The sequence below is a fragment of the Benincasa hispida genome, chromosome 2 (genome assembly GCF_009727055.1).
Source record: "Benincasa hispida cultivar B227 chromosome 2, ASM972705v1, whole genome shotgun sequence".
Lineage (NCBI taxonomy): Eukaryota > Viridiplantae > Streptophyta > Magnoliopsida > Cucurbitales > Cucurbitaceae > Benincasa > Benincasa hispida.
This window is the reverse complement of record NC_052350.1, coordinates 21330379-21357479: the sequence shown is the minus strand read 5'-3', so window position 1 is coordinate 21357479 and position 27101 is coordinate 21330379. Positions and strand designations below refer to the sequence as shown.

Here is a 27101-nt window from a genome sequence, read left to right as displayed (position 1 = left end):
CCTCAAAGTGTCCCATAAAGGGGACCACTAACAATTCAAAACATTTAGCAAGTCCAAAAAATGTTGGAACTTACCTTGTGGAACCGGTTTGGTGAACATATCAACAGGGTTGTCAGTAGTACCAATTTTCATCACTTTAACTCTCTGCTCACCTCTTAAGAAGTGATATCTTACATCTATGTGTTTAGTTCTCTCATGATGAACTTGATCCTTGGCTAGACATATTGCACTCAAACTATCACAATATACAATAGTTTGGTTATGATGCAAACCAAGATCACCAACTAACTCCCTCAGCCATATTCCCTCTTTAGAAACTTCTGTCAAGGCCATGTACTCTGCTTCAGTAGTAGACAAAGTAACTGTAGGCTGTAAGGTTGTCTTCCAACTAATAACAGAACCACCCAAAGTGAACACATAGCTAGTCATAGACCTCATACTGTCAATATCTCCAGCATAGTCAGAATCAGAATAACCAGTCACCAAACAATCTGTGCAATTCCCATAAACAAGACCAACATCAAATATACCTCTAAGGTAACGAAAAATCCTTTTAACGGCTTGCCAATGCTCCTTCCCAGGTTGACCCATGAACTTGCTGACAACACTAACAACATGGGCAAGATCAAGACTAGTACAGACTATAGCATACATCAAACTTCCTACTGCACTAACATAAGGAACTCAAGACATGTACTCCTTCTCAGCTTCAGATTGTGGTGAAAGCACAGCGAGACCCCCGTACTTGGTTGTTCGAAGCGCCAAAAAACAGATTCAAGACATTTCAACATTAAATTCATTTAAATATTTGGATTGATTTAATTTGTATCAAATTAATTGATTTTATGCCATTTAAATTTGATTTTTGGAGCCTAAATTAAGGTAATTTGAGTAGTTAATTGATTTTTTAATTTGATAGAATCTCTGAAGATTTTGGAGATATTGTGATAAAATATTTTGTTTATCTTTTTTAAAATTTGAAAAAAAAAAAAAAGAATTGGGATATTTGAAATTAAAGAAGAGTGAAAAGAGGAAAAAAAAATCGGAGAGAAAGATAGTAGTTTGGTTTTTCAGCGACAACTTGCAAAAAATTGCCGATTACCAGAGTTTAAACTGTTGGATTGTGCTGAACTTTGGTCAGTCTGTTTGGGACATATAGAGCCTCATTGTGAACGGCTGGATTGTTGTTTGGAGCTCTGATTTGTCCGTAATCGCTGCTGAATAGAATCTGTAAAACGGGAAACCTCCTTTCTCTCTCAATCTCGCAAACCCTCCTCATGCAAGACCCTCACTACCAGTTGCTAGCCTAAACAATTTGCATCGTCCAATAGCAATGCCCGCCGCTCGTCTATGGTTGCCACTGCCGCTATCTCTGCTAGCGCCATTGTCATTGGAATTGATATTTTGGATAATTTATTTTGTGTTTTATGGATTTGTTTTGGAAGATCTTGAATACCCATCAAATTTTGGTTGATGTTTTGGTCTATCCACATATTTTTTTATGTTTAAATTGGGTTTTATAAACTCTCAAAGTGCTTTTCGACAAGATTAAAATTGTTCCGCATCCTTTTTTGTAAGGTTTTAGGTTTTTGTTGAGAATTTTTGGATACCTACTAAGTGTCATTGTTCCGCATCCTTTTTTGTAAGGTTTTAGGTTTTTGTTGAGAATTTTTGGATACCTACTAAGTGTCGGCTTAACTTTTGATTTAATTATGATTTTAGGAGGTTGGATTAGAAGGTAAAGTTGTTGTCCATTAGAGCTAAAGGTTGATTTTGGTGATATAGTTATTGGATCGTGTTGATTTTGAAGCTTCGAGGTGGTTTTAGATCAAACCACATGTTTGGTAAGTTGTTTGGATATATTCGGGTTAAGTTATGATTCGAATTGTGCCCTAAACGTTGGATTTAATTTTGGTTCATGTCTTTGGATTTATTCAGGATTCAAAGTTTTGCAAAGTTATATTTTTAGCTATTTAGAATTAATTCCAAGTTAAGTGGTTTACTACTAGTTTGCCCTCGAACCAGGCATTCTAACTAAGTTGATGTTAAGATTGTGTATACACGTGAAAACATGATATTATTATGATGGAATGATTTACTACAATTTGCTAATGGATGGACTATTGAGGTTGTTCCAGAAACCTATGAACTATGCTACTAAAATCATGATAACATGTTTATGGTTTGATATGAAATTTGAAAGTTGTACGTTGCATGTTAGACTAATGGTGACTGTTAGCACTCCTATCGGGCAGTGTACATCTTATGTTTGTGAACCCTCGGGTTCACCATTTATGACTGATTCGGTGTCTTTAGGGGATCACCACTATTGCTATGATATGTGTTTCTTCGGGTTCACTAGACTGCCATGATATATGTTCTTTCGAGTTCACTAGATTGCCATGATATGTGTTGTTAGATTTAATGTCCTAAATCGAGTATATCTTGTAATTTGTAAAGACAAATTATTTATCTAAAAAAATAAGAGGTATTTTATTAATTTTTTGACTGCATTAAATCAATTCAATAGATTGAGATCCAAGGTTATTTTATGAAGCTTAAACATGTATGTGGAGACATACAGGTGGATCACGTTTAAGTGATAATCTAAATGGTATGCAGTAGATGGATAAGGTTAGGTACTTTATCTGGTAATACTACGAAAAGGCCTTCTTTGTAAATGTTACAATTGTTGTAAAGTGCTACAAATGTTTGATCCTGATCGTTCACGTGGAGACATGCGAGCGGTGGTATTCTATACAAAGAGTTTGTATAAGACCAGACCACAAAATGAATAGTGTCTCTATATAACATCGTTGTTAGAAAAGACTTACATTTCATTAGGATGACCATAAATGGCTTGATCTTAATCCTTAGTGAGTTGTGAACTCTTGTCTATGAGGGTAATCTTTGATTTGTATAGGTGAAAGTGGTTTTGTTAGCCAACTCAACAAGTTTACCATTTTGGGAACTTCTTCGAGTAGAGAGCTGGGAACACAACTACACAAGATGAAATTCACTCATTTCCCGACCTTAGGGAAAGTAGATAAATTGCTCCCTTAATAGTTGATTCTGGGTCTTGAACATTGAGGCCTCAACCTCTTACTGGCTCGAAAAGGTGTTAGTTTATAGTTGGATTATAAATTGTTTGTTCATTAGAGGGATCAATGGTATTTAAGGAATTAAATGTAACTATAGGAGTAAAATAGTATTTTGACCCAGCTATAGTTATGAGCAATTTGTGAAAGGACGACTCACTATTGATTGGTTACATCCGTGGACACATAAATAAATCTACAGTGCGAAGAGTGCAACTATCAGTCTTTAGTGGAGTGACCGGTAGTTAATGACAATTGATTAATTTAATTAAAGAGTTTAATTAATTAATCTTATATCATTGGAGCTTCTAATCTGTAGGTCCATAAGGTCCCATTGTTAGCTCACTAAAATATATATAAGAGGAATGGTTTGAATTGTTCAAATCAATTGCATATTAATGAGATTAATATAATATGCTTAATTATAAATGTGATCTATAATTAAGAGAGAAAAATATTTTAATAAAATTCAAATATTAAAGAGATGTATACATATAAATATTTGATAATTATATGTTGATTAATTCTATATTAAATATGATTTAATATAGTCGTTTAATTGATTAATTAATTAAATTTTGAGAAGTAGAGATAAATAAACATGATGTTTATTTATTTATTAATTAATTATATATATTAAATTGGATTTAATATATATGGTTATTTAATTATTGGACTAATTAATTAAACAAAATTTATTTAGTTAAATTAGAACTAGAGTAGGAATAGGAAAGACAAGGAGAAGGGGGTCACCCCTCCTCTCTATAAATAGGTCTTCATTGTCTATGTTTGTGTTACAGTTGGATTCGGAATTCTGAATCATAGTCACCTACTACTTCTCTTAAAATCTCTCTTCTTTTCTCTACTACGTCTTCTTCCTCTTCCAAGTCTTGGAGATCACATATCCAATTCTTGGAATCCTAGAGAATAACAAGGTTTCACTTACGGTGGTGTCTCTTGATCATTGAAGAAACGTTCCGGAGAAGACGCGGAGGGAATCATGAAGAATTTGGGAATATACAAAGATAAGGTTTAGCTCTTCTTTCTTTTCTTCTCTTAAATGCATGCCAATCTTGATTGTTTATCCATTATGTTATTATTTTTAAACCGTATTTTTTTTTATGTAAAATCGAAAATAAAATTGCAAGGCGATCACACGCTTCCGTTTGTGATTTGATCCTTTCATGTGTTCCTTTGAGCTCAGTAGACTACCATGATTTGTGTTCCTTTGGGATCACTAGATTGCCATGATTTATGTTCCTTTGGGACCAGTTGTTGGGGTTTGTGCCCTAAAGTCTCATGTCTTGTAGTTTGTAAACAATTTTGTACGAACGCTTGTGATGTATAATATATATGATATTCACTTCACTTCTTGACTTTGCACATTTAGATGTTTTTATTTTACCACAAACTAATAAACTTACTATCCTTGGTTGTCTTTATGTAACTTAAACATGTATAAAGTGACATACAAATGGATCATGTCTTAAGTGACAACCAAAATGGTCTATAGTACATGGATATCGGAGGGAAACCTTATCCTGGTAACACTACAGACACGACCCGTTTTATGGAATAGTTACAAGTGTTGTGACTTGTCACAGATGGTCTGATCCTGATAATTCGTGTAGGGAATATGCGAGCAGGGGCGTCTTATACAAAGAGTTTGTATAAGATCTGACCACAAAGTGTAACGTCTCATCATAAAACTTCGTTCATGATAGAGACTTCACTTCACTAGGATAACTAGGAAAACCATAGGTAACATGATTTCAATCCTGAGTGAGTTGGGAACTCCTGCCATTGAGGGCGGTTCTTTAATTTGCATGGGTGCGAGTAGCCAGAGCGCCGATTCATACCTACTACTTTGGGGATTCGTCTGATTTGGGAGCTGGGAACTCAACTTCACAAGATGGAGTTCACTCCTTCCCCGAAGCAGGGGTAAGTAGATAGATTGCTCTCTTAAGGATTGATCTCAGGCTTGAACGATGTGGTGCCACACACCTTCTCATGGCCCGAGAGTTGTTCACCCAAAGTAAGACTATGTTGTATTGTTCATTAAAGGGATCGGTGGTACTTAAGGAGTAAAATGTAACTACATGGGCAAAATGGTAAATTGGCCTAGCTGTATTTATGAGTATCTGTGAAGGTTCATCGTACTGATGATTAGTTATATTCAATGGACATAGAAATATATCTATGGTAAGAAGAGTTCAACTGTCGGTCTTTAGTGGAATTCCTGACAGTTAATAGATGGTGGATATCGTGGCTAAAGAGTTTAGTCAATTATTCACGTACCATTGGAGCTTCGAGCCATAGATCCATAAGGTTCCCTTGGTAGTTTAGATACAATTTGAGAATCAATTTTTGTTTGAAATGTTCAAATTGACAATAGGGAATTCGTTTACATATGATTGATGACGGGCAGAAATGCATGTCATTATAGGCCTTTTATTTAGAATTATGAGGGCTATTAAGTACAATATGCGACGATTATATTAGGAATTCATGAGAAAGCGAGTTTGCGTCGATCGGCATTAAGAATCTCGGCTAACCCACTATTATGCGTTCTTAAGCATTCAATTTGTCTATCTTTGTAGTTAACGCAGAAAGCGGTCTCATACGCGGAAGCCGAGCTATCGCAAAGACGACCGCATGCGAGGAATCTCTTCATCGTAGAGGCAAACGCATACGTTCGACGCATGGATATTGCGGCCATCAACCGCATGCGTCCATCGCATAGAAGTTGCAACCATCAAACGAATACGGTCATCGCAGAGAGATTGCGGCTACATAATGATAACCATAATAGAGGGATGAACGCAAGTTGATGGAATGCAAACATGAACGCATACCTCGAGAGAATCAAAAGATGATGTTGACATTTAACCTACCACACCATTAGCAGCAAAGATTCAGAAAAGGACTATCACGCCATGAGTGTCAGATTCAGAGCAGGTCCATTGATGNCATTTAACCTACCACACCATTAGCAGCAAAGATTCAGAAAAGGACTATCACGCCATGAGTGTCAGATTCAGAGCAGGTCCATTGATGCTGTCGGCGATCAAGCTCTATAAATAGAAGCCGTTGAGCAGAATTTCAAATCATCCAAGGTTTTTTTGCCTGAGGGCAGATCCTTGTGATCCAGAACAAAGCGTAAAAAGATAGCTTGAGAGTTATTCATCCCCTTCAATCATTCCGAGTGACGATGGAGCCTTCGCCGAAGTTAGAGCTCGAGAGAGTCTACTCCACCGCCCATCCATGGCACAACTGGCAGCCTTGACACACATCTGATGGAAGCAAGACATTGGTCTCATCTGGCCCTCCGTTCTCTTCTATCTTTGTATTGTATTACATTATGCTTTATGAGATTAATACATTTTGTGATCAATGCATTTCTATATTTTTCTTTGATTCCATCTCCATCTTCATTTACTAGCATCATTTACTTTCATTGCATTACTAAGTTAGACTGTTAGAGTATTGCACACTTAATCATACGACATAGGAATATGAAGCATGTAGCAAACCACCGAGAGGTGTGCGTTGCGCGAGTGTTGTGAGAAAACCTTATTTGTTTAGTGCAAAGCTGTAGCAATGCTTGTCTATGAGTAGAATCAACAACAACAAACTGTCTAGGAGGGTAAGTAGTTGATCGCATTAAGCAATGTAAGCAAATGTTCACTAGAGATAGGAATAATCTTACGTCACCCATGTTTATATGATTACTTTGTCTTATGTATGCAACCATCACCCCTTTAGAGCTACTGAGAGAGATTCTAAAGAAAGAACCTAAGACTTGAGAGAGCTAGGTTAGAATCTAGGATTGAGAGAGCGAGATTAAAATCGCATAAGCAAGAATGAAGACTTAGGAATAATCTTCGTTTGCTATTACACATCGCGTACGTCTTTGTTAAGTATGTATAGTCTGATCGTATAAGTTTGCGTTGGCTAGGGTTACCCTTGCGGTCAAGCTTAAGGTTGCGATGAAGACATCCTCACCATTTTATCTATTTTTCCATGCATTTTACTACGCGTCAATCGTTGCCATCCCTCTACCTCTCAGTCATACTTCTACCGCTTAATCTGTTAGTTAGGAGTAGGAGTAGCGCTTAGCCTTCAACCTCAAATTCTCTTATTCTTTGCCGTAAACACATTACCGATAGCATTTAGCTACAAGTCCCTGAGTTCGACCTTAGATCACCCGAGAAACTTGCATTCTCTTTATACTTGGCGAGAGCACAAGAAAACTTGTGACAGGATCACATGGTCATTGCATAAGAGATTAACGCATACATTCCATCCCAACGCATGACCACCGACACATGAGAACCAACATAGAACCTAAGACATGCATCACACAATAATGCATCCCAAATTCACATCATCAAGTTTTTGGCACCGTTGCTGGGGACTTGGCAGCTAATAGTTTGTTGAGTTTTGTGTTTTCGCATGCAACCTTTTTACCTTGGGAGTATTGTAGCTTGTGCGACCAAGTTGCAAACAATATTGAAGTGTAAGCGATGCGCCGAAAGCTAGTATTGGCCCAAGATAGAAAGGCAATCAGTCGCAAGAGCTGAAGGTAGTTCTAAGCACATGGTGGCCAACATGCGCCTAACAACTGTCGGAAGTTCCAATGGTCAAGGCTTCTTAACCTAGGCAGTTGAGAGTAATCTCTTAAATGGAAGACTCCTTGTGGTGACATCATTCATGCATGGAAGACTTCTTGCGGTGACTTTCTTAAGGGTTGATCCCAGGGCTTGAATGATGTCGCACCACATATCTTCTCATGGCTCGAGAGGTGTTCACACAAAGTAGGACTATGCTGTATTGTTCATTAGAGGGATCTGTGGTACTTAAGGAGTAAGATGTAACTACATAGGTAAAACGGTAAATTGGCCTAACTGTACTTATGAGTATCTGTGAAGGGTCATCGTACTGATGATTAATTATATCCAATAGACATAAAAATATATCTATGGTAAAAAGAGTTCAACTGTCGATCTTTAGTGGAATGCCTGGCAGTTAATGGATGATGGATATCGTGACTAAAGAGTTCAGTCAGTTATTCACATATCGTTAGAGCTTCGAGCCATAGGTTCATAAGGTCCCCTTGGTAGCTTAGATACAATTTGAGAATCAGTCTTTGGGTTAGCTTGAAATGTTCAAATTGATAAGAGGGAGTTCTTTTATATATGATATAATTGAACTAGTTAATTATATATTATATAATTAAATTTATGTATGAGATACATTAATTTGGAGGAAATTGGATGTAAATATGATTTATATCTAGTGGAGAAAAATACTATGGTTAGTATATGATATTAATCGATAGGTTATGAATATAATGTGATTATATTCATTCTCTATTAATTGGATGATTAAAGGGATAATAGGTCGGCATCTCTTTTGTTTTCATAACGGATGAGTAAGTTGAAGAATCTCTTTGAGACGTTTAAATAGCTCACGGTGTGTTAAGCGTTGTATGTGCAGACATTATAGTGAAGAATGTCATCGTTTAGCAAAACCTGTGCCTATACGATAGTGCTTGAACGATCGCTTACCTATACGATAGTACTGAGCAATCGTTTAATGCTTACACCCGCGCACGCGCTATTTACTAAACGATCGTATAGATGATCGCTTAGCTTTTCCTACACGATCATTTAAACGATCGCTTACCTTTTCCTATACGATCGTATACTTCACCTTAATGATCAAGCATTTTGTCTATACGATAGAGCGACTATCTCCCACTTACTTGATCGTTGTATACGATATTTCTTCCTCCTTCCCTCTACCAAATCCGAACAAAGCTCACCCTTTAGATTCTCACTCCAAGAATACTGACGATTCTGAGTAGTGGCGTTATCCCCGTTTCCTTCTACTCGTATGGAAACTGTTCGAGGTAGACGATTGGGATTTGTTAAGCGATTGCTTACCGTTTCAGTGAAAGTGAGATTTGCTGTGTAGAATAAGTCTTCAACTGGTATGATCTCTCTATCTTTTATTTATTGTTCCTTTGAGCATGCAAGTAATTTGGCGTTATGAATGCATATTAGTATATTTGAATGTATATGTGGAAATTTTGTCACAATGAATTGGAAAGATCCACTTCTGCTTGTAGGTACTCTTGAATAAGAGTTCCCTCATCATTAAGCTGCTATGATTTGTGTTCCTATGGGATCACCACGACTACCATGTTATAAAATGTACACTGATACCCAGATAAGAAGGCTAACAAATTCACCTAGTGGGCCTAGTAGTGGGTCACTTACTGAGTATTTCAGTGGGTCACTTACTGAGTATTTCATTGGGTCACTTACTGAGTATTTCATACTCCTCATTTCTTATGACATGTTTTTAAGTAAGGGCAAGGGCGGACCGACGATGACAAGAAGAATCTATAACCGTGCCATTGGGACTAGATAAAAGCTTCCGCTCATGTTTTCATGTTTTTCATGTTTGAAACGAGTCTTGAAATTTGAAATTCTAGAATTTTTTTATGTAAAACTTTCAAGTTCTTCAATGTTTTTTAGTTTTAAATTTATGTTTTTAGGGGGACCCTGAACAAATGTTTTGAGTTGTATTAGTGGAATTTTATTACTTTTATCTGACATATGAGATCATTTTATTTTTATTAAAGCAAAGGGTTAAAATTTTTATCTAATGTTTGCACACAATGTGGTAACGTCTTGTTGGTAAATGTTGCAAAGTTAGATGTTACAGTTGGTATCAGAGCCCAAGTTTTTAGGTTCTAAAGACAACTTACATCGTAAGTCAAGAATGTCCCTATGGCTCATCAACAGATTCTTCGTCATCACCAAGTACGTCCAAGCAGTAAAATATTATGAAAAGAGGAAAATTTTTGAAAGGATTAATAGGTCATGATCATTTTTTTGTGGTGTTCGAGATTGTTAGGTTAAGTAAGATGTTGAGTTTTGGTTCTTCATGTAATGTGACTAAAAGAAGAAGAATTACTAGTTGGAGTTGTTGGCTCTTGATTAAGCTTCTGATAGGTTATCATTACTCTTGTGATGTTTAAAGTGGATGAACTAAATAGGGTACTGATGAATGTAGAAATGCATGTCATCTTAGGCCTTTTACTTAGAATTATGAAGGTTGTTAGGCAATATATGCGGCAATCATATTAGGAATTCACGAGAAAAGAGTTTGCGTCTATCAGCATGTCGAATGTCAGCTAACCCGTTATTTTGTGTTAATTATGCGTTCAATGTTCTATTTTTGTAGCCAATGCAGGGAATGAATGCAAACGCGGAAATCGGACCACCGCATAAATGACCGCATGTGGAGAAACTCTCCATCGCAAGGCAAACACATCGATCAACTCATGGATGTTGCGGTAATCAGCCATATGCGTCCATCGCATGGTAGTTGCGCTCGTCAAGCGATTGTGGTCATCATGTAGAGTTGCGGTATTAAACGAATGCGACTATTGAATGATTGCAGCTACGAGACAATGCAAACTAATGGGATCAATGCAAGGTAGATGAAATGAATACATCAACACATCTACATCGAGAAAATCCAAAAGATGATGTTGACATTTCACCTACCACGTCGTTGGTGGCAGAGGTTCAGAAAAGACTAACGTACCGAATGTCAGACTCAGAAAAGTCCAATTAATACTGTCAACGATCTAAGCTCTATAAATAGAAGCCAATGAGCAGAAATTCAAGGAATCCAAGGTTTTCGCCTGAGGTTCACATAGGGCGAATCCTTTTGATCCAGAAAAAATGCGTGAGAGTTCTTCACCTTCTTCATCCATTCTGAGTGACGACCGGAGCCTTCAACTGGAGCTAGATCTCGAGAGAGTCAACTTCTTCGCCCATCCATGGCACCACTGGTAGCCTTGAGCACATCCGTAGGGAGCAAGGTTTTGCTTCCAACTGGTCATTTCTTTTTCCTTTCTTTTCCTATATTTTATTGTATGACATTATGATTAAGGAATTAATACAATCTATTTCAATGCATTTCTCTGTTCCTTCTACTCCATCTCTATCTCCTTTGCTTAGCATCTTTACTTTTATTGCAACACTTAGTGGGAGTGCTTGGGTATTGCATACTTAATCATGTGGATTAGGAATATGAAGCATGTAGCAACCCATCGAGAGGTGTGTGTTGCGCGAGTGTGTGAGTAACCTTATTTGCTTAGTGTGAAACTACGGCAATGCCTGTCTTTAGGCTAACACATTGCTTGTCTATAAGTAAAGTCAGCAACAATCAACTGCCCGGGAGGGTAAGTGGTTGGACACATTAAGCAAGGTATGCGTTGCTCACTAGGGATAGTAACAACCTTGCGTCAACCAAGTTCATGCGTTTGTCTTGTTTTATGTTGTGCCCAACACCCCTTTAGAGCTACTCGAGAGAGAGTTTAAACAAAGAACATAATGACTCGAGAGAGCTAGGTTAGAATCTAGACTCGAGAGAGCGAGATTAGATCGGCATAAGCAAGAGATAGGGACTTAGAGATAAGCTCTGTTTGTCAACACTGCATCGCATGCACCCTAGGAATAGGAATGATGATATGTGGTCGCCTTGTTGTGTATCATCGCATAGACAAGAATTAGAGGCTTATGTATAGGCTCTATAGACACCTCTACACATACATCGGATGCGTTCTAGCATTAGAAGCCGTAGCATTCGCACCGAGAGGTGGTTTACTATTGCATGAGTGTTGCATGATCGCATTAGTTTGCGTTGACTAGGGTTGCCCTTGCGGTCACTCTTAAGTATTGTAATGAAAACATCTCCACATTTAATCTATTTTTCCAAACATTTATTTCATGTCAAGGTTTGTCGTATCTCTATCTTTCATGCATATTCTCTTGTGTTGTCTGTTAGATAAGGGTAGGAGTAGGATTAACTTAGTAACATCCCCTCCATTCTTTTATTTAAATTGCCACATGCACATCACCGCAAACATATAGTTACAAGTCCCTGTGTTCGACCTCAGATTAGCTGAGAAACTTATGTTGGAATTATACTTGGTTCCAACGCAAGAAAACTTGTGGTAGGACGCATGGTCATCACATACATTCATTAACGCAATATCATTCCAACACATGACCATCTGCGTATGACTATCAATGTATATCTTAGGAACATGCATGGCATACTGCATCCACGGGATTTTGGTTTTCGAGTAGAATTGACTTCTAATTTTTCGCCATCAAGTTTTTGGCGCCGTTGTCGGGGACTTGGCAGCTAAATGTTTGTTAAGTTTTGTGTCTCTACGAGCAAACTTTTTATCTTGGCTGTATTGCAGCTTGTGTGACCAAGTTGCAAATAATATTGAAGTGTAGATGATGCGCCGAAAGCCAATGTTGACCCCAAGGTAGAAGGGCAATCAGTCGCAAAAGAGCTAAAGGCAGTTCTAAGCTCATGGTGGCCAACATAAGCCCAACAATTGCCGGAAGTTCCAATGGTTAGGGCAACTTAACCCAAGCAGTTGAGAGCCATCTCCTGCATGGAAGACTCCTTGCGGTGACAACACTCTTACTTTTCCAGGGACGTCTTCAACTCTATCTTTAAATTTCTTTCTTAGTATAGGTTATTTATTTTATTTTCACTGTTATTTTGGATATATGGCTGCTTCCTTGGATGTGGTACATTTTCTCTTGTAGGTGCAACTCCCATGCGATGGACACATACGGCTGATTACCGCAACATTCATGCGTTGATCGATGCGTTTGCCTTGCGATGGAGAGTTTCTCCGCATGCGGTCGTTTATGCGGTAGTCCGATTTCCGCATTTGCATTCATTTTCTACATTGGCTACAAAAATAGAACATTGAATGCATAATTAACGCAAAATAACGGGTTAGCTGAGATTTGACATGCTGATCGATGCAAACTCTTTTTCTCGTGAATTCCTAATATGATTGCCGCATATATTGCCTAAAAACCTTCATAATTCTAAGTAAAAGGCCTAAATGACATGCATTTCTGCATGTCATCAGGTACCTTCGGTTTTTTCATGTGCTATGCCCTAAAGGGTTGGAAAGGTTCAAGTTGGAAAGTAAGTGAACTTAAGGTGAATACTATCTTCATAAATGTACCTAGTTTAGTTGATATGATTAAAGACAAAAGTTATAATTTGAAAAGTACCTATGACTTGAAGTGGAAAAAAAGTTAATAAGAGATAATCGAAAGTGGAGTTCTTAGTAAGAAATAATGTCCAATATAGAATGTACTATGAGTTTGCATAAAATTTTTGTTGTAAGTAATGGGAGTATGGGTGCATAAAGGAAGTCATGCCAATGTAAAACACATGTCAAGCATGAATAGTAAATGTAATCAATTGACCGTCATCATTAAAGCGCTATCAATGTTATTTCAATAAATATTATTGATTGTGTGGTATTCTATTTTGTCTTAATAACCCTAAATCCAATAAACTAACATCCTAGGCCGTCTTATGAGTCTTGAACTGTATGTGGAGACATACAGGGATCAATGTTCAAGATACAATCTAAAGGGTCTATAGTATAGGGATAAGGTTTAGTACTTTATCTTGTGACACTATGGATATGACCTACTTTGTATTTGATACAAATGCAATGACCGAAAAAATCATGTAGGTGACATGCGAGTAGGGTATCTTATGCAATGAGTTTGCATAAGATCGGACCTCGAAATAGTAACCACTGGATATAACACCTAACAAGTTAGGTTTCTATTTCAATAGGATGACCTAGGCAACTTCGTCTTAATCCTGAGTTTATTATGAACTTCTGTTCACGATCCTTTGATTTGTATGGGTGAGAGTTGCCAGTTTGCTCACTCAATAAGCCTACCATTTTAGGGACAAGACCGAATGAGGATCTGGGAACATAATAGTACAAAATGGAATTCACTTATTCCCATCTTTATGGTAAGTAGATGAGTGTTCCCTTAAGTGGTGTCTTCGAGACTTGAACAAAGGGTTCTACCTTCTTGTTGGCCCGAGGGGGCTTTTTGTTTAATGGCTGAACCATAAACAGGTTGTTTTGTGGTTAAGTAATTAACTATGTCTATGAACCATGGTTCCTTGTTCTGAACTCTAAGTAGGTTTTCATTAGGGAACGCATCTTGAATCTCAACTTGTCCCAGCTGTATCTCTTTGTTCTCTAGCCTTGACAGGTGATCAACCATCTAGTTCCCAATACCTTTTCTATCTTTAATTTCTATATCAAACTATTGTAGCAGTATCACCCAACGAATCAACCTGGGCTTTGCATCCTTCTTACCCATCAGGAACTTAATAGCAGAGTGGTCTGTATAGATTGTTGCTGACGCACTAACAAGATAAACTCTAAATTTTTAAATGGCAAACACTACTGCTAACATTTCTTTTTCTGTAGTGGTGTAATGTTCTTGTGACTCGTTCAGTGTTTTCGACGCGTAGGAAATGGGGTGTATTAAGTTTCCCTTTTTCTGACCCAACATGGCTCTGATTGCCACATCGCTTGTGTCACACATTAGAATGAAAGGTTACGTCAAGTCTAGGGATATTAATATCAAAGCTGTAGATAACGCATACCTCAAAGTCTCAAAGGCATTGTGGCAGCCTTCATTGAATATGTAGGGTCTGTTTAATTCTAACAATGCGCTCCGCGGTCGCACGATTTGGGAAAATCCTCTCATAAACCTTTGATAAAAGCCTGTGTGGCCTAAGAAACCCCTCAAAGCTTTTACATTGGCAGACAGGGTAATTTGTCTATAACATCAATTTTTGTCCACTTCCAATCCTACTTTGGACACCCTGTGTCCTAGAACAACACCTTCAGTCACCATAAAGTGACAGTTTTCCCAATTCAACACCAAGTTTGTTTCCTCGCATCGAGTGAGGACAACCTCTAAGTTGTTTAAACAAGATTGATAGGAGTCCCCAAAACTTGAGAAATCGTCCATAAATATTTCAATAGATTACTCAAGGAAGTCAAAGAAAATTGCCATCATGCACCTTTTGAAATTTCTCGGCGCGTTGCATAACCCGAAGGGCATGCGTCAAAATGAAAATGTCCTAAAGAGGCATGTGAGAGTTGTTTTCTCCTGGTCTTCTAGAGCGACAAGGATCTGATTGTATCCAGAGTATTCATCTAGGAAACAATAAAATTATTTACCAACCAGTCGATCGAGCATTTGGTCAATAAAAAGAAGGGGAAAATGGTCTATCGTGGTCGCCGCATTGAGTTTTCTATAGTCCATGCATATGTGCCATCTTGTGAAAATTCTGGATGGGATGAGTTCCTTGTTGTTATTGACTATTATAGTAGTGCCTCCTTTCTTGGGGACGTATTGTATTGGGCTCACCTAGCTACTATCATAAATGGGGTAAATCACCCCTTCATCGAGCCACTTTATAATTTCTTTCATTACCACTTCTTTAATAATAGGATTTAGCCTGCATTGAGGCTCGATTGATCTGGTTTTCCCTTCTTCCAATTGAATTTTGTGCATATAATTGAAGGGTTAATTCCTCGAATGTCAACCATCGTCCAGCCAATTGCACGCGTATGCTTATTTAATATCTACAAAAGAGAAAGCTCATTAGGCTGAGAAGGATTAGCTGAAATAATAACAGGCAAAGTATTACCAAGTCCAAGAAAAGCATATTTTAAATGGTCAGGGAGAGTTTTTAATTTGAGCGTTGGTGGCTCATCCAGGGAAGGACGCACTGGTTTCGTCTGCCGCTCATTCAGACTTAGCGGCTTAAATCTTCTCATAGTTTCACCTAACGCATGGACCTCACAAACTTAGTCCATTTCTTCTTCTTTAGGCAGTTCAATTGAGTCGATGGGTTGACATTATTCTACATCATTTGGAAATCTTAATGCATTGAACACATTGAATTTAACTTCCTGGTTGTTTACACGCATGGCCAATTCCTCTTTGTTCACGTCTATCAAAGCTTTTCTAGTAGCAAGAAATGGGCATCCGAGGATGATTGGAACATCCCAATCAACCTCATAGTCTAAGATGATGAAGTCTATTGGAAATATAAATTTGTCAACCTTTACCAAGACATCTTCAACTTTCCTTCAAGAAATGTGATAGACCTGTCAGCAAGTTGAAGCGTTACAAAAGTAGGTTGAGCTTCACCAATTCCAAGTTTCTTTAAGATTGAGAGGGGCATAAGGTTAATACTTGCTCCAAGATCACACAACACATTCTCTACATTTATTCCTCCAATTGAACAAGGAACAGTAAAACAGCCAGGATGTTTTTGCTTTTCGAGAATGTTCCTGTTGATCAACGCATTCCACTCTTGCATTAGTGTTATTGCTTCCAACTCGTTAATCTTTCTTTTCTTCGTTAAGACATCCTTCAGGAATTTTACGTAGCTTGGCATTGGTTCTAGCGCTTCTATGAGGGGAATGTTGATATGTAATTTCTTAAGAATTTCAAGGAAACACTTGAATTATTTCTCGCCATTCTTCTTTTGTAGGCGTCGGAGGAATGGTGCACTCAGTTGCACCATAAATGCTTCTGCATTAGACGTGCTCGGTTGTGAATGAGTGACAGAGCCAAGTGCTCTTTCTTGTTCTCTTTCAAATGCCATTGTTTGCATTATGTTCTCAGTTGCTAAAGGATGACTGTCATTTCTTGGGCTCAACTTCTTCTAAACTAAAGGTCTACCACTTTGTAACGTCACCGTATGACATTTCTTCTTTCCATTGTTACTTCCTAGAGCCTCAATGTTGTTAGGTAATACTCCGTGCTACCGATTCTTCAGCTTGCTTGCAATTTGTGCTACTTGCATCTCCAAGTTCCAAATTGATGACGCCTGACTCTTCAGTAGTTCATCATTCTGGGTATTCCTTCAATATATTCTCAAGCGGAGATGTTGAACTCGACGTCTAACTCATTCTATTAAAGGTCTGATGCTGAGGTTCTTGCAGCGGCCTTTACCTAGTAGTTGATACGTCCCAAGGTTTTGTTGCTCTTGTTGGTGACCCTCCTAAGAAAAATTTGGATGGTTCCTCCATCCAGGGTTATATATGTTTGAGATGGGTTATTTTTGATAAAACAGACCGAATGTTAGTTTTGTGGTCAGTCATTGTTGGAGTGTGGTTCTCAACAGCCCACACAACTAGCCATTGGCTGTGCGAATGTGTCCACCCAGTGCACCTTTTGAGTCTGTGTTGCATTTCCCATTGATAACTTTTGCAATTGATTTGTTATTGTAGCCACCTGTGCGGAGAGAGTGGTTATTGTATTAGATCAATTGCATTCACATTCTGAGAACACCTTCTACTATCTGTTCTATAATCATAAGTATCATCAATCCATTCCATATTATGCTTTGCGATGTGGTTTAAAATTTCCTTAGCCTCATTGTACGATTTTTCCATTATGCCGCCAGTTGCGGCTGCATCTACTGCCATCTGGGAAGATCTATCCAACCCCTCATAAAAAGTTTCCATCTGAATAGTCAAGGGTAGTCCGTGGTTGGGACAATTCTTGACCAATCTCTTGAATCTTTCCCATACCGCACTCAAGTTTTCAAACTCTCATTGTTCAAAGTTCATAATCTCCTGATGCCTTTTTGCGTTGACGGTGGAAGGAAAGTACTTTTGCATGAACTTTTCCACAAACTTTTCCCAAGTTGTTATCTTACCAGGCTCTAAAGAACTCGCTCACTACTTGGCATCATCACAGAGAGAGAAGGGACATAAGGATAGTCTAATAGCTTCTGGAGTGATTCCAGGAATCACATACGAGTTGCATGTTTCCAGGAAGCATTTCATATGGGCATGTGGATCTTTGCCGTGGGTGCCTCCAAACTTTCTTGTTGTTTGGAGCATATGAAGCATCACAAACTTCATCTCAAATCTTGTCTTTTCAGGTGTTGGATATATGATCTCTGACGAAAAGTCATATAATATAGGCGACACATACTCTTGCATTGGACGCGTGCTATTATTTGCCATCAGGATCAGGTTCATGGTAGCATTGGCTAATTGCTTAGCTAAGTTCTGGTTCCTCTGATCGTCCACCATCTGTTGTTGTTATTGTTGTCTTTATTGTCTCTATTGTCTCTATTGTTGTCTTAACCTTCGAAAATGATTAGATTGGTTCCTTCGTCTAAAAGTCCTTTCAACTTTGGGGTCATATACGAGTTCATGAGTATTTTCCCTTCTCATAAAATGTTTATAAGCTTAGGCTTGACTTGTAATATTCCTAGCTGAAAGATCTCTACAAAAGAAACAAGCAAAATTTTGGTTATTTCTATTACTAAAATCTCCGGCAACGGCACCAAAACCTTGTTTGCCTCATGATTTATATTTAAAAGTGCTTGTGAATGAAGGTGAAAGATGATAACTAGATGAATAGTGATGACTGACGAATTGCTTCTCTATGTGAGAAGAGTAGGCGATGCATCGAAGTGGTTGTGGTTTCACTTATATAATGCATACAAACTTTCTTGAATCAGACCTAAGGGGTTATTTAATTAATTGGCATCAAGGGTGAAAAAAGAAATACTTGGAGAAGGGGTAAACGCTTCTCCATATAAATTCATCCTATTAGCCCATTTAAGGAGAGCATTAATTTGGGCAAAATCATACCCTAGCCTTCAAAAAATTAATTCCTCTCTACACTATCTCTACAATCTTTCTACCTCTTCCTCTTCCAAGTGTTGGAGACCACTCATCTAACTCTTGGAATCTTAGAGAATGACAAGGTTATTCTTGTGGTAGTGTCGGTAATCATTTAGAAGACTTTCGTATGAAGAGCAAAAGGAATTTCGAGAAGTTTTGGAATTTACGAGAGCAAGAATCATTCATTCTTTTGCTTCTCCTTTATAATGCATGCTTAGTATGATGTTTATCCTCTTCTATTCTGTTTAAGCTTGCTGTCTTTTGTTTCTTTAAAATAGAAAAACCGAATGCAAGGCATCTTCACGCTTCCGCTCGGGATTCGATCCCTACATTTCAAAGGTGCTTATGTTTTGTCTATATCTTTGTTGTGATAAAAGGACTCAAATTTAATTAGCTATACTAAGAGGGAGGATAGTATTTGGAGTTTAAAAGAGATATTAACTTATGGAGGATACTCACTTCTAAAGTTTGAAGTTTGGAATTGAATTGTAAATTATTATAGATAATCACATGACTTGATTGGTATAGAGATTATATTTCACTTGGGAAATGGAAAGCACACCTTAAAATTTGTTAGCATCAACAAATAGAAGGGTGAAAAAAATAATAGTATTTAAGAAAGATTTTATTATATCGAGAAGATAAAGAAAATTCATATTTTGAGATCAAAGACTAAGTTTTGTTTGACTTTCTAAGTTAAGAGTTGGATGTTTACGAGCGTTTAAGTTTGATTCGAACTGTCTTTGCTTTAGAAATTTGGAGATGTTATTTAAATGGAGAGAAGGTATAGATCTTTATGGGCAACTAAAATTTGAAGTATTTATTCACTTAGATTGATGAAGCAATCCCAAAACAAAAGGACAAGGTGAGAACTAAGTATCAAAAGTTTTTTTTTAAAGATTTGAATTTTGGAGGATATCTGAAGGTGGGAAGAATGTAACATCTCGAGTTTCAGATAAATTGGGATTAATTATCTTAAATCGTTGGGCTTTAATTTCCTTTAGTTTTTAGATTTTGGAACGAACTTAAAAAAATTGAGAAGATAATGACTTTTATGTGGTTTTAAATTGATCTAAATTTTTGGTAGAATTTAATTTATATCAAATTGATAGATTTTATGCCCTTTAATTTTGGTTTTTGGAGCCTAAATTAAGGTAATTTGAGAAATTAATTGATTTATTAATTTGATAGAATCTTTAGAAATTTTGGTGATATTTTGATAAAATATTTTATTTATCTTTTTAAAATTTGAAAAAAAAAATGAAAAAAATTGGTATACTTGAAATTAAAGGAGAGTGAAAAGAGGCAGAAAATCGGAGAGAAAGACAACAGTTCGGTTTTCCAGCAACAACTTCCACAAAATCTTTAATTGCTAGAGTTTGAACTTTTGAATCATGCTGAAATTTGGTTAGTCTATTTAAGACATATAAGGTCTTGTATTGAACGGTTGGATTGTTCTTTGGAGCTCTGATTTCTCCATAATTGCTGTTGAATAAAATCTGTAAAACTGGAAATCCCCCTTCTCTCTCATTCTCGCAAACCCTCCTCATGCAAGACCCTCACTACCAATCGCTAGCCTAAATAATTTGCATCGTCCAATAGAAACGCTCGCTGCTTGTCTATGATTGCCATCGCCACTACCGCTGCTATCGCCATTGTCACCGGAATTGATATTTTGGGTAAATTATTTGGTGTTTATGTGTTTTCTTGGAAGATCTTAAATGTCCATCAAATTTTGGTTGAAGTTTTAGCTTACCCATATTGTTTTGATGTTAAAATTGGGTTTTATAGACAGACTCTCAAGGTGCTTTTTGACAAGATTAAAATTTTTCAACATCCTTTTTTGTAAGGTTTGGGGTTTTTGTTGAGAATTTTTGGATACCCACTAAGTGTCGGCTTAACTTTTGTTTTAATTGTTATTTTTGTAGGTTAGATTATAAGGTCTGAAGTTGTTGTCCATTAGAGTTAAATGTTTATTTTAGTGATATAGTTGTTAGATTGTGTTGATTTTGAAGCTTCAAAATGGTTTTAGATCAAACCATATATTGGGTAATTTGTTTAGAGACATTCAGATTAAGTTGTGATTGGAATTGTGCCTTAAACATTGGATTTAATTTTGGTTTATGTTTTTGGATTTATTTAGGATTCAAGATTTTGCGAAGTTAAATTGCTAGCTATTTGGACTTAATTCCAAGGTAAATAGTTTACTGCTAGTTCGCTCTCAAACCAAGCATCATAACTAAGTTGACATTAAGATTGTATATACATGTGAAAGCATGATATTGTTGTGATGGAATGATTTGCTATGATTTGCTAATGAATGGACTGTTGAAGGTGTTTCGGAAACCTATGAATTATGCTACTAAGATCATGATAACATGTTTATGGTTTGATATAAAATTTGGATGTTGTATATTGCATGTTGGGCTGATGGTGACTATTAGCACTCTTATTGGGTAGTTTTATGTTTGTGAACCCTCAGATTTACCATTTATGACTTACTCAGTTTCCCTAAAGGATCACCACTATTGCTATGATATGTGTTCCTTTGGGTTCACTAGACTGCCATCACTAGATTGTCATGATTTGCGTTCCTTCGGGATCACTAGACTGCCATGATTTGTATTCCTTCGAGGCCACTAGACTACCATGATTTTTGTTCTTACGGGATCACCACAACTGCCATGTTATAAAATGTACTCTGATGCCCAGATAGGAAGGCTAATAAATTTACCTAGTGGGCCCAGTAATGGGTCACTTAGTGAGTATTTCATACTCACCCTTTTTTATGCTATGTTTTTCAAGTAAGAGCAAGGATGGATCAACAAATGACAAAAATAATCTGTAACCGTGCCATTAGGACCAGATAGAAGCTTCCACTCATGTTTTCATGTTTTTCATGTTTGAAACGAGTCTTGGGTATTTGAAATTCTAGAATTTTTTTATGTTAAACTTTTAAATTCTTCAACGTTTTTTAGTTTTAAATTTATGTTTTTAGAGGGGGCCCAAACAAATGTTTTGAGTTATTTTAATGGAATTTTATTAATTTTAATTGACATATAAGATCTTTCTTTTTTTTTTTTTTTATTGGAGCAAAGAGTTAAATTTTTTATCTAAGGTATGCACGTTTATGGTAACGTCTTGTTAGTAAAAGTTGAAAAGTCAAGTCGTTAGACGCCTAAATATAGGTTGTTGGAGTTACAAAATAGTTGTTTGTTCAATCCCAAAAAAATAATATATTCGTAAGACATACTATTTTTTTGGAATGACCAGTAAAGACTACAAACCTATAAAAAGGTTAAGTTGTGTTGATGTACTAGTTCCAAGTAAAACCACTTAATTTTTAACGAATGTTGTTAACTATTAAATTACATTTGAAAGTCAAATGAATTCAAACTGTTAACTAGATAAGTCTTCATTGTAGTGTGAGAGTTAGGAGATAACTCAACCTTGACAAAGGCTTACTTGAAGTCAACATTGTCATATTAGATGACAAGATGAAGACTTATTAGCCTCAGATGTAGTGGGAGAGTTATGAGATGAATAAACCTTTATAATGACTTATTGGAAGTCAAAATTGTTATATTGGATGATAAGAATTGAAGGAAGTTGACATGAAGCAATATGTCAAAGTCATGAATCATGAGATAAAGTATATGTACTTCATCTCAGTTTGAATCTGTGAATATTCTTGATGGGATAAAACCCATAGGATATGGATTTATCTACAAAAGAAACTTTAAAGTATATAATATGAAAATATAGATCCTCAAAGTAAGACTTTTGGCAAAAGGTTAAAACCAATGCTGCAACTGATGAGAGAAATTAGACTTTGAGTCTATTTTCTCACTTGTTACTGTAATGGAGTCTTTATACATTATTTGATTCATTATTGCATATGAAATATGAATTAATGAATGATCTCTTTTGTGAAAAAAAAAATTAATGCATCTAAATAAATTTTTAGAAATCGTCAAAGACCCAATAACAAAAGTTTTACAGAATTGTATATGTTCATTATTAGGATATTAGAAAATAAGGATTTGATAAAAGTATCATAACCATGTCTTTGAATAAATGATAATATTCTCATAAAGATAAGAAAATGATTAAATGTTAAGTGAGTATTTTATCATATTTTAAATTAATGTGTATGTTGGGGTTGATGTCCTAAAACTCGTGGGTTTCGTAGTTTGTAAATTATTTGTACACAAATTATTTATTTAATAAAATAAAGTGTTATTTTATTTGACATTGAGTATGCATTAACCCAAATCTAATAAACTAAGATCCAGGGTTATTTTATGTAACTTAAACATGTATGTGGTTGACATATAAGTGAATCATATCTAAAGTAATAATCTGAATGGTTTGTAGTACATGAATAAGGCTAGGTATCTTATCCTAGTAACACTATGGATACGACCTACTTTGTAATTGTTACAATAGTTGTAAAGTGTGAAAAATGATTTGTTCCTGATCATTCATGTGAGACATGCGAGTGGGGATATCCTATACAAAGTGTTTGTATAAGACTGGACCGCGAAATGATTAGTATCTCTTTATAACACAGTTACTTAAAGAGACTTACATTTTACTAGGATGACCATAGGTAACTTGACCTTAATCCTGATTGACTTGTGAAACCCTGCCTATGAAGGCAATCCTTTGATCTGTATGGGTGAGAGTGACCAATTTCACTGACTCAATAAGCCTATCATTTTGGAGATTTGACCGAGTGGTGAGCTAAAAATACAACTATACAAGATGGAATTCACTCATTCCAGTTCAAAGGGTAAGTAGATGAATTGTTCTTTTAAGGGCTGATTCCGTATCTTGAACAATGAGGCACCTCACCCACTCACTGGCCAAAGAGAGGTATAGTTTATAATTAGCCTATAGCTAATTGTTTATTAGACGAATCAGTGGTACTTAAGAAGTTAGATGTAACTATAGGAGTAAAGCGGTAATTTGTCCCAGTTGTAGTTATAAGCAATTTTTGAAGTGTCAACCTATTGTTGATTGGTTAAATCCATAGACATAGAAATATATCTACAGTGCGAAGAGTGCAGCTGTCAATTAATAAGTGTTGATTAATTTAATTAAAGAGTTTAATTAATTAGTCTCATATCATTGGAGCGTCTAATATGTGGTCCAATAGGTCCCCTTGCTAGCTTAAAAAAGATAAAACAATGAAAATTTGCTTTTGGAACAATTTAAATCGTTCAAATTATTTAAGGGAATTAAATGAATTGTTTATATTAATATGATTAATATAAAGTATAATGTATGTTGACATTATAGTATATAGTTAATTATAAATATGATTTATAATTAAAACTATATAATATATAAGAGATAAATATTTGATTAAGATTCAAATATTATTTATATGAATAAGATTTATATAAATACTATAAGTTAAAATTAATATGAATGAGATTCATATTGAAACTACTGGTTATAAAGGAGAATTGTATTTTAATGTGATTAAGATGCATAATATATGGTTGATTAATTAATGGTTAATTAACCAATCATATGTAATTTTTTTGTTAATATTATATCATTTATATTATTATTAATATAATATAATATAATATAACACCCCATCAAAGGGGAGTTATTCCGCACGTGTGGGAGGAAGTTATTGTAACTTCTTCCCCTTCTTTTTCATTTATTCTTGTTTAGAACAAACAGACGAGGGTGTGGAAAAACGTGAAAATTTTACCGACCAAGCTCTCTCTCCAAAAAGAAAAACTCTATTAACTCCCTCTAAAATCTTTTCATTTCCCTTCTCTTGAAAGCACTAAAGAAGTCCTACAACTTCATCCCTTACTGGAGAATAGCAAGGTAACTTTGTGGTGATGTCCAAAGGGTTATCATTCTAGTGATCGTGCAAAAATTCGTGTTGCTTGTGACCTTCGGAGAAGAATTACATAAAGAGGGAAATTCACAAGAGTATGTAATTTCTTCTGTATGCGTATAGGTTTATAATTATATTTATCTTCTGTATTATTTCTCTATTTTTAAGTTTTCCAAAACGAAATTTATTGGTATAAAGAGATTACTCGCTTCCACTGAGGATTCAAATCCTTCAGTCTAATTACTCATTATGAATGAAGTAAAATTTCAGTATAAAAGTTTTAACTACCTAACATTTTTCAAATGAATGAATTGAAATGCTATTGTATATTAAATGTCTAAATAGAGATTTTAAGGACATGTTAAACTTGTCTCAAACATCTTACATTTACAAAATTGTTTGTCAAACGTTCAATGCAATAACTTCAGATAGAATGATAGTGTATTGTTCTAAAGTGAAGTTGATAAAGTCTAAAGAAAAGTTTCTTAAGACACCTCAAGGGTTGAGGATATATGATTAATTTTCTTCTTTAAGTTAGAGACAATTAATGAGACTAAATTAATATTTAATATACAATTGATTAGCTATATTTGTTAAATCAATGGAATGACCATTGAGTATAAAAAAAATTAAAATTTTTCTCAAAATATCTGGTGATAATGAGATATTTGTATGTATAGAATTTAAGATTTGATCTTTGACACGATACACTAGATCGCAGTTGATGTAATATGGACTATAAGACAATTATTTTGCTTGTGAAGTAATAATTTGTGTAGTCATAATATATCTCTAAATTTGAAAGCAGATCCAGATATGAGTTAAGTTTATCACACTTTATGAGATAATAGTGATGCAAAGACTAAAGCAAAAAAATATTAGTAAACACCCATTTATAGGACAAAGGAAAATTGAGAGAAATATCATGGTGGTGACCAAGATGTCTTTTAATGACATATATTTTGATTTATATAGAATGACTCTCTAGGCTAAAGTGTGTGAGGATCACCTAGAATGTCCGAAACTATGAGACGTGTCACTCATGCACTAGAGTAAGTGGGAGAACATGTTGGGTATAGAGTACGCCCTAGGATATATGTCTCACTTACTGCCTTATCGACTTTAGTGCAAGTGGGAGATTATTGGGATTTATGCTCTAATGCCTCGTAGTTAATTAATTATTTGATATAATAATTGATTATTTTATATACGCAATAATTAGTTATCCATTATGGGAAAAATCCAAGATTATTTAATGAGACTCGAAACAATATGTGGATCATGTTTCAAGTAATAAACTAAATAGTATATAGTATATGGATTAAGGTTTGGTGCCTTAGCCTAGTAACACTATGGATACAACCCACTTTGTAATTATTACAAATGTTGTAAGTGTTACAAACGATTTGATCCAAATCGTTCATATAATGATATGCGAGTGGGAGTATTCTATACAATGAGTTTGTATAAGACCAAACTACAAAATACTCAATCTCTCATCCTAACACTATTAATTGAAGAGATTAATATTTCATAGAATACTCATGTAACTCGATCTCAATATTAAGTGAGTTATGAACTTCGGCTCATGAGGATCATTCTTTGATTTGTATGGGTGAGAATGACCTTAGTTGCCGACTCAATATGTCTACTATTTTGAGGATGATACCGATTGAGCAGATGAGAACATAACTACACAAGATGAAATTCACTCCTTCCCATGCTTAGGGTAAGTAGAGGAGTAGTTCTTTTAACTACTCATTCCAAATCTTGAATAAAGGGTACCTGCCCTCACACTGGCTGGAGAGAGACTTGGTTATGATAGGACCATAAACAAATTGTTCATTAGAGGGATTAATGGTATTTAAGAAATAAGAGATAATTATAAGGGTAAAATGATAATTTGACCCAACTGTAATTATAAACTACTCGTGAAAGATCGATTTACTTATAATGGTTAAATCCATGAACGCAGAAATATTCTACGATGCAAAGAATGCAGCTGTGGATCTTTAGTGAAGTGACCCACAATCAATGAATGTTCATTAACATAATTAAAGTGTTTAATTAATTAATGTCGAATTGTTGGAGCTTCTCATTTGTAGGTCTATTAGGTCTTTCTGCTAGTTGATAACGGGTAAACAATGACCAATAGTTTTGAAAGAATTTGAATTGTTCAAATTATTTAAGGGAATAACATTCATTGTATATGATATACTTAATATAATGTATTCATATGCATTATAATATAAAGTTAATTTGAATAAGATTATATTAAAACTATAGGTTATGAAAGAGATATGCATTTGAATATGATTTAAATGTACATGTAATTAAACATGAGATATATATAATTAGAAAAAATCAATCCATTAATTTGATTAATTAATTGTTTAATTTAATTATATGAAATTAATTTCATTTTAATTAATAATTAATTAAATAAAATTAAAATTGTTTTAGTTTTATCAAATAAAGGAAGTGGAAGTTATTCTTCCACTTCACGTATTAAGGGAGTGGGAGA

The 27101-nt window shown here is 35.5% G+C and overlaps 1 protein-coding gene across 1 annotated transcript; it reads right to left on the bottom strand.

The window, feature by feature from the left end:
• Nucleotides 1-15915: 15915 nt before the first annotated feature.
• On the bottom strand, nt 15916-16460 carry LOC120072003. Its single transcript, XM_039024429.1, has 2 exons — nt 16211-16460; nt 15916-16097 (listed from the first exon to the last, which is right to left on the bottom strand). Exons 1-2 carry the CDS (start codon nt 16458-16460, stop codon nt 15916-15918), a joined length of 432 nt encoding a protein of 143 aa, XP_038880357.1.
• Between the last annotated feature and the right edge of the window lie 10641 nt (nt 16461-27101).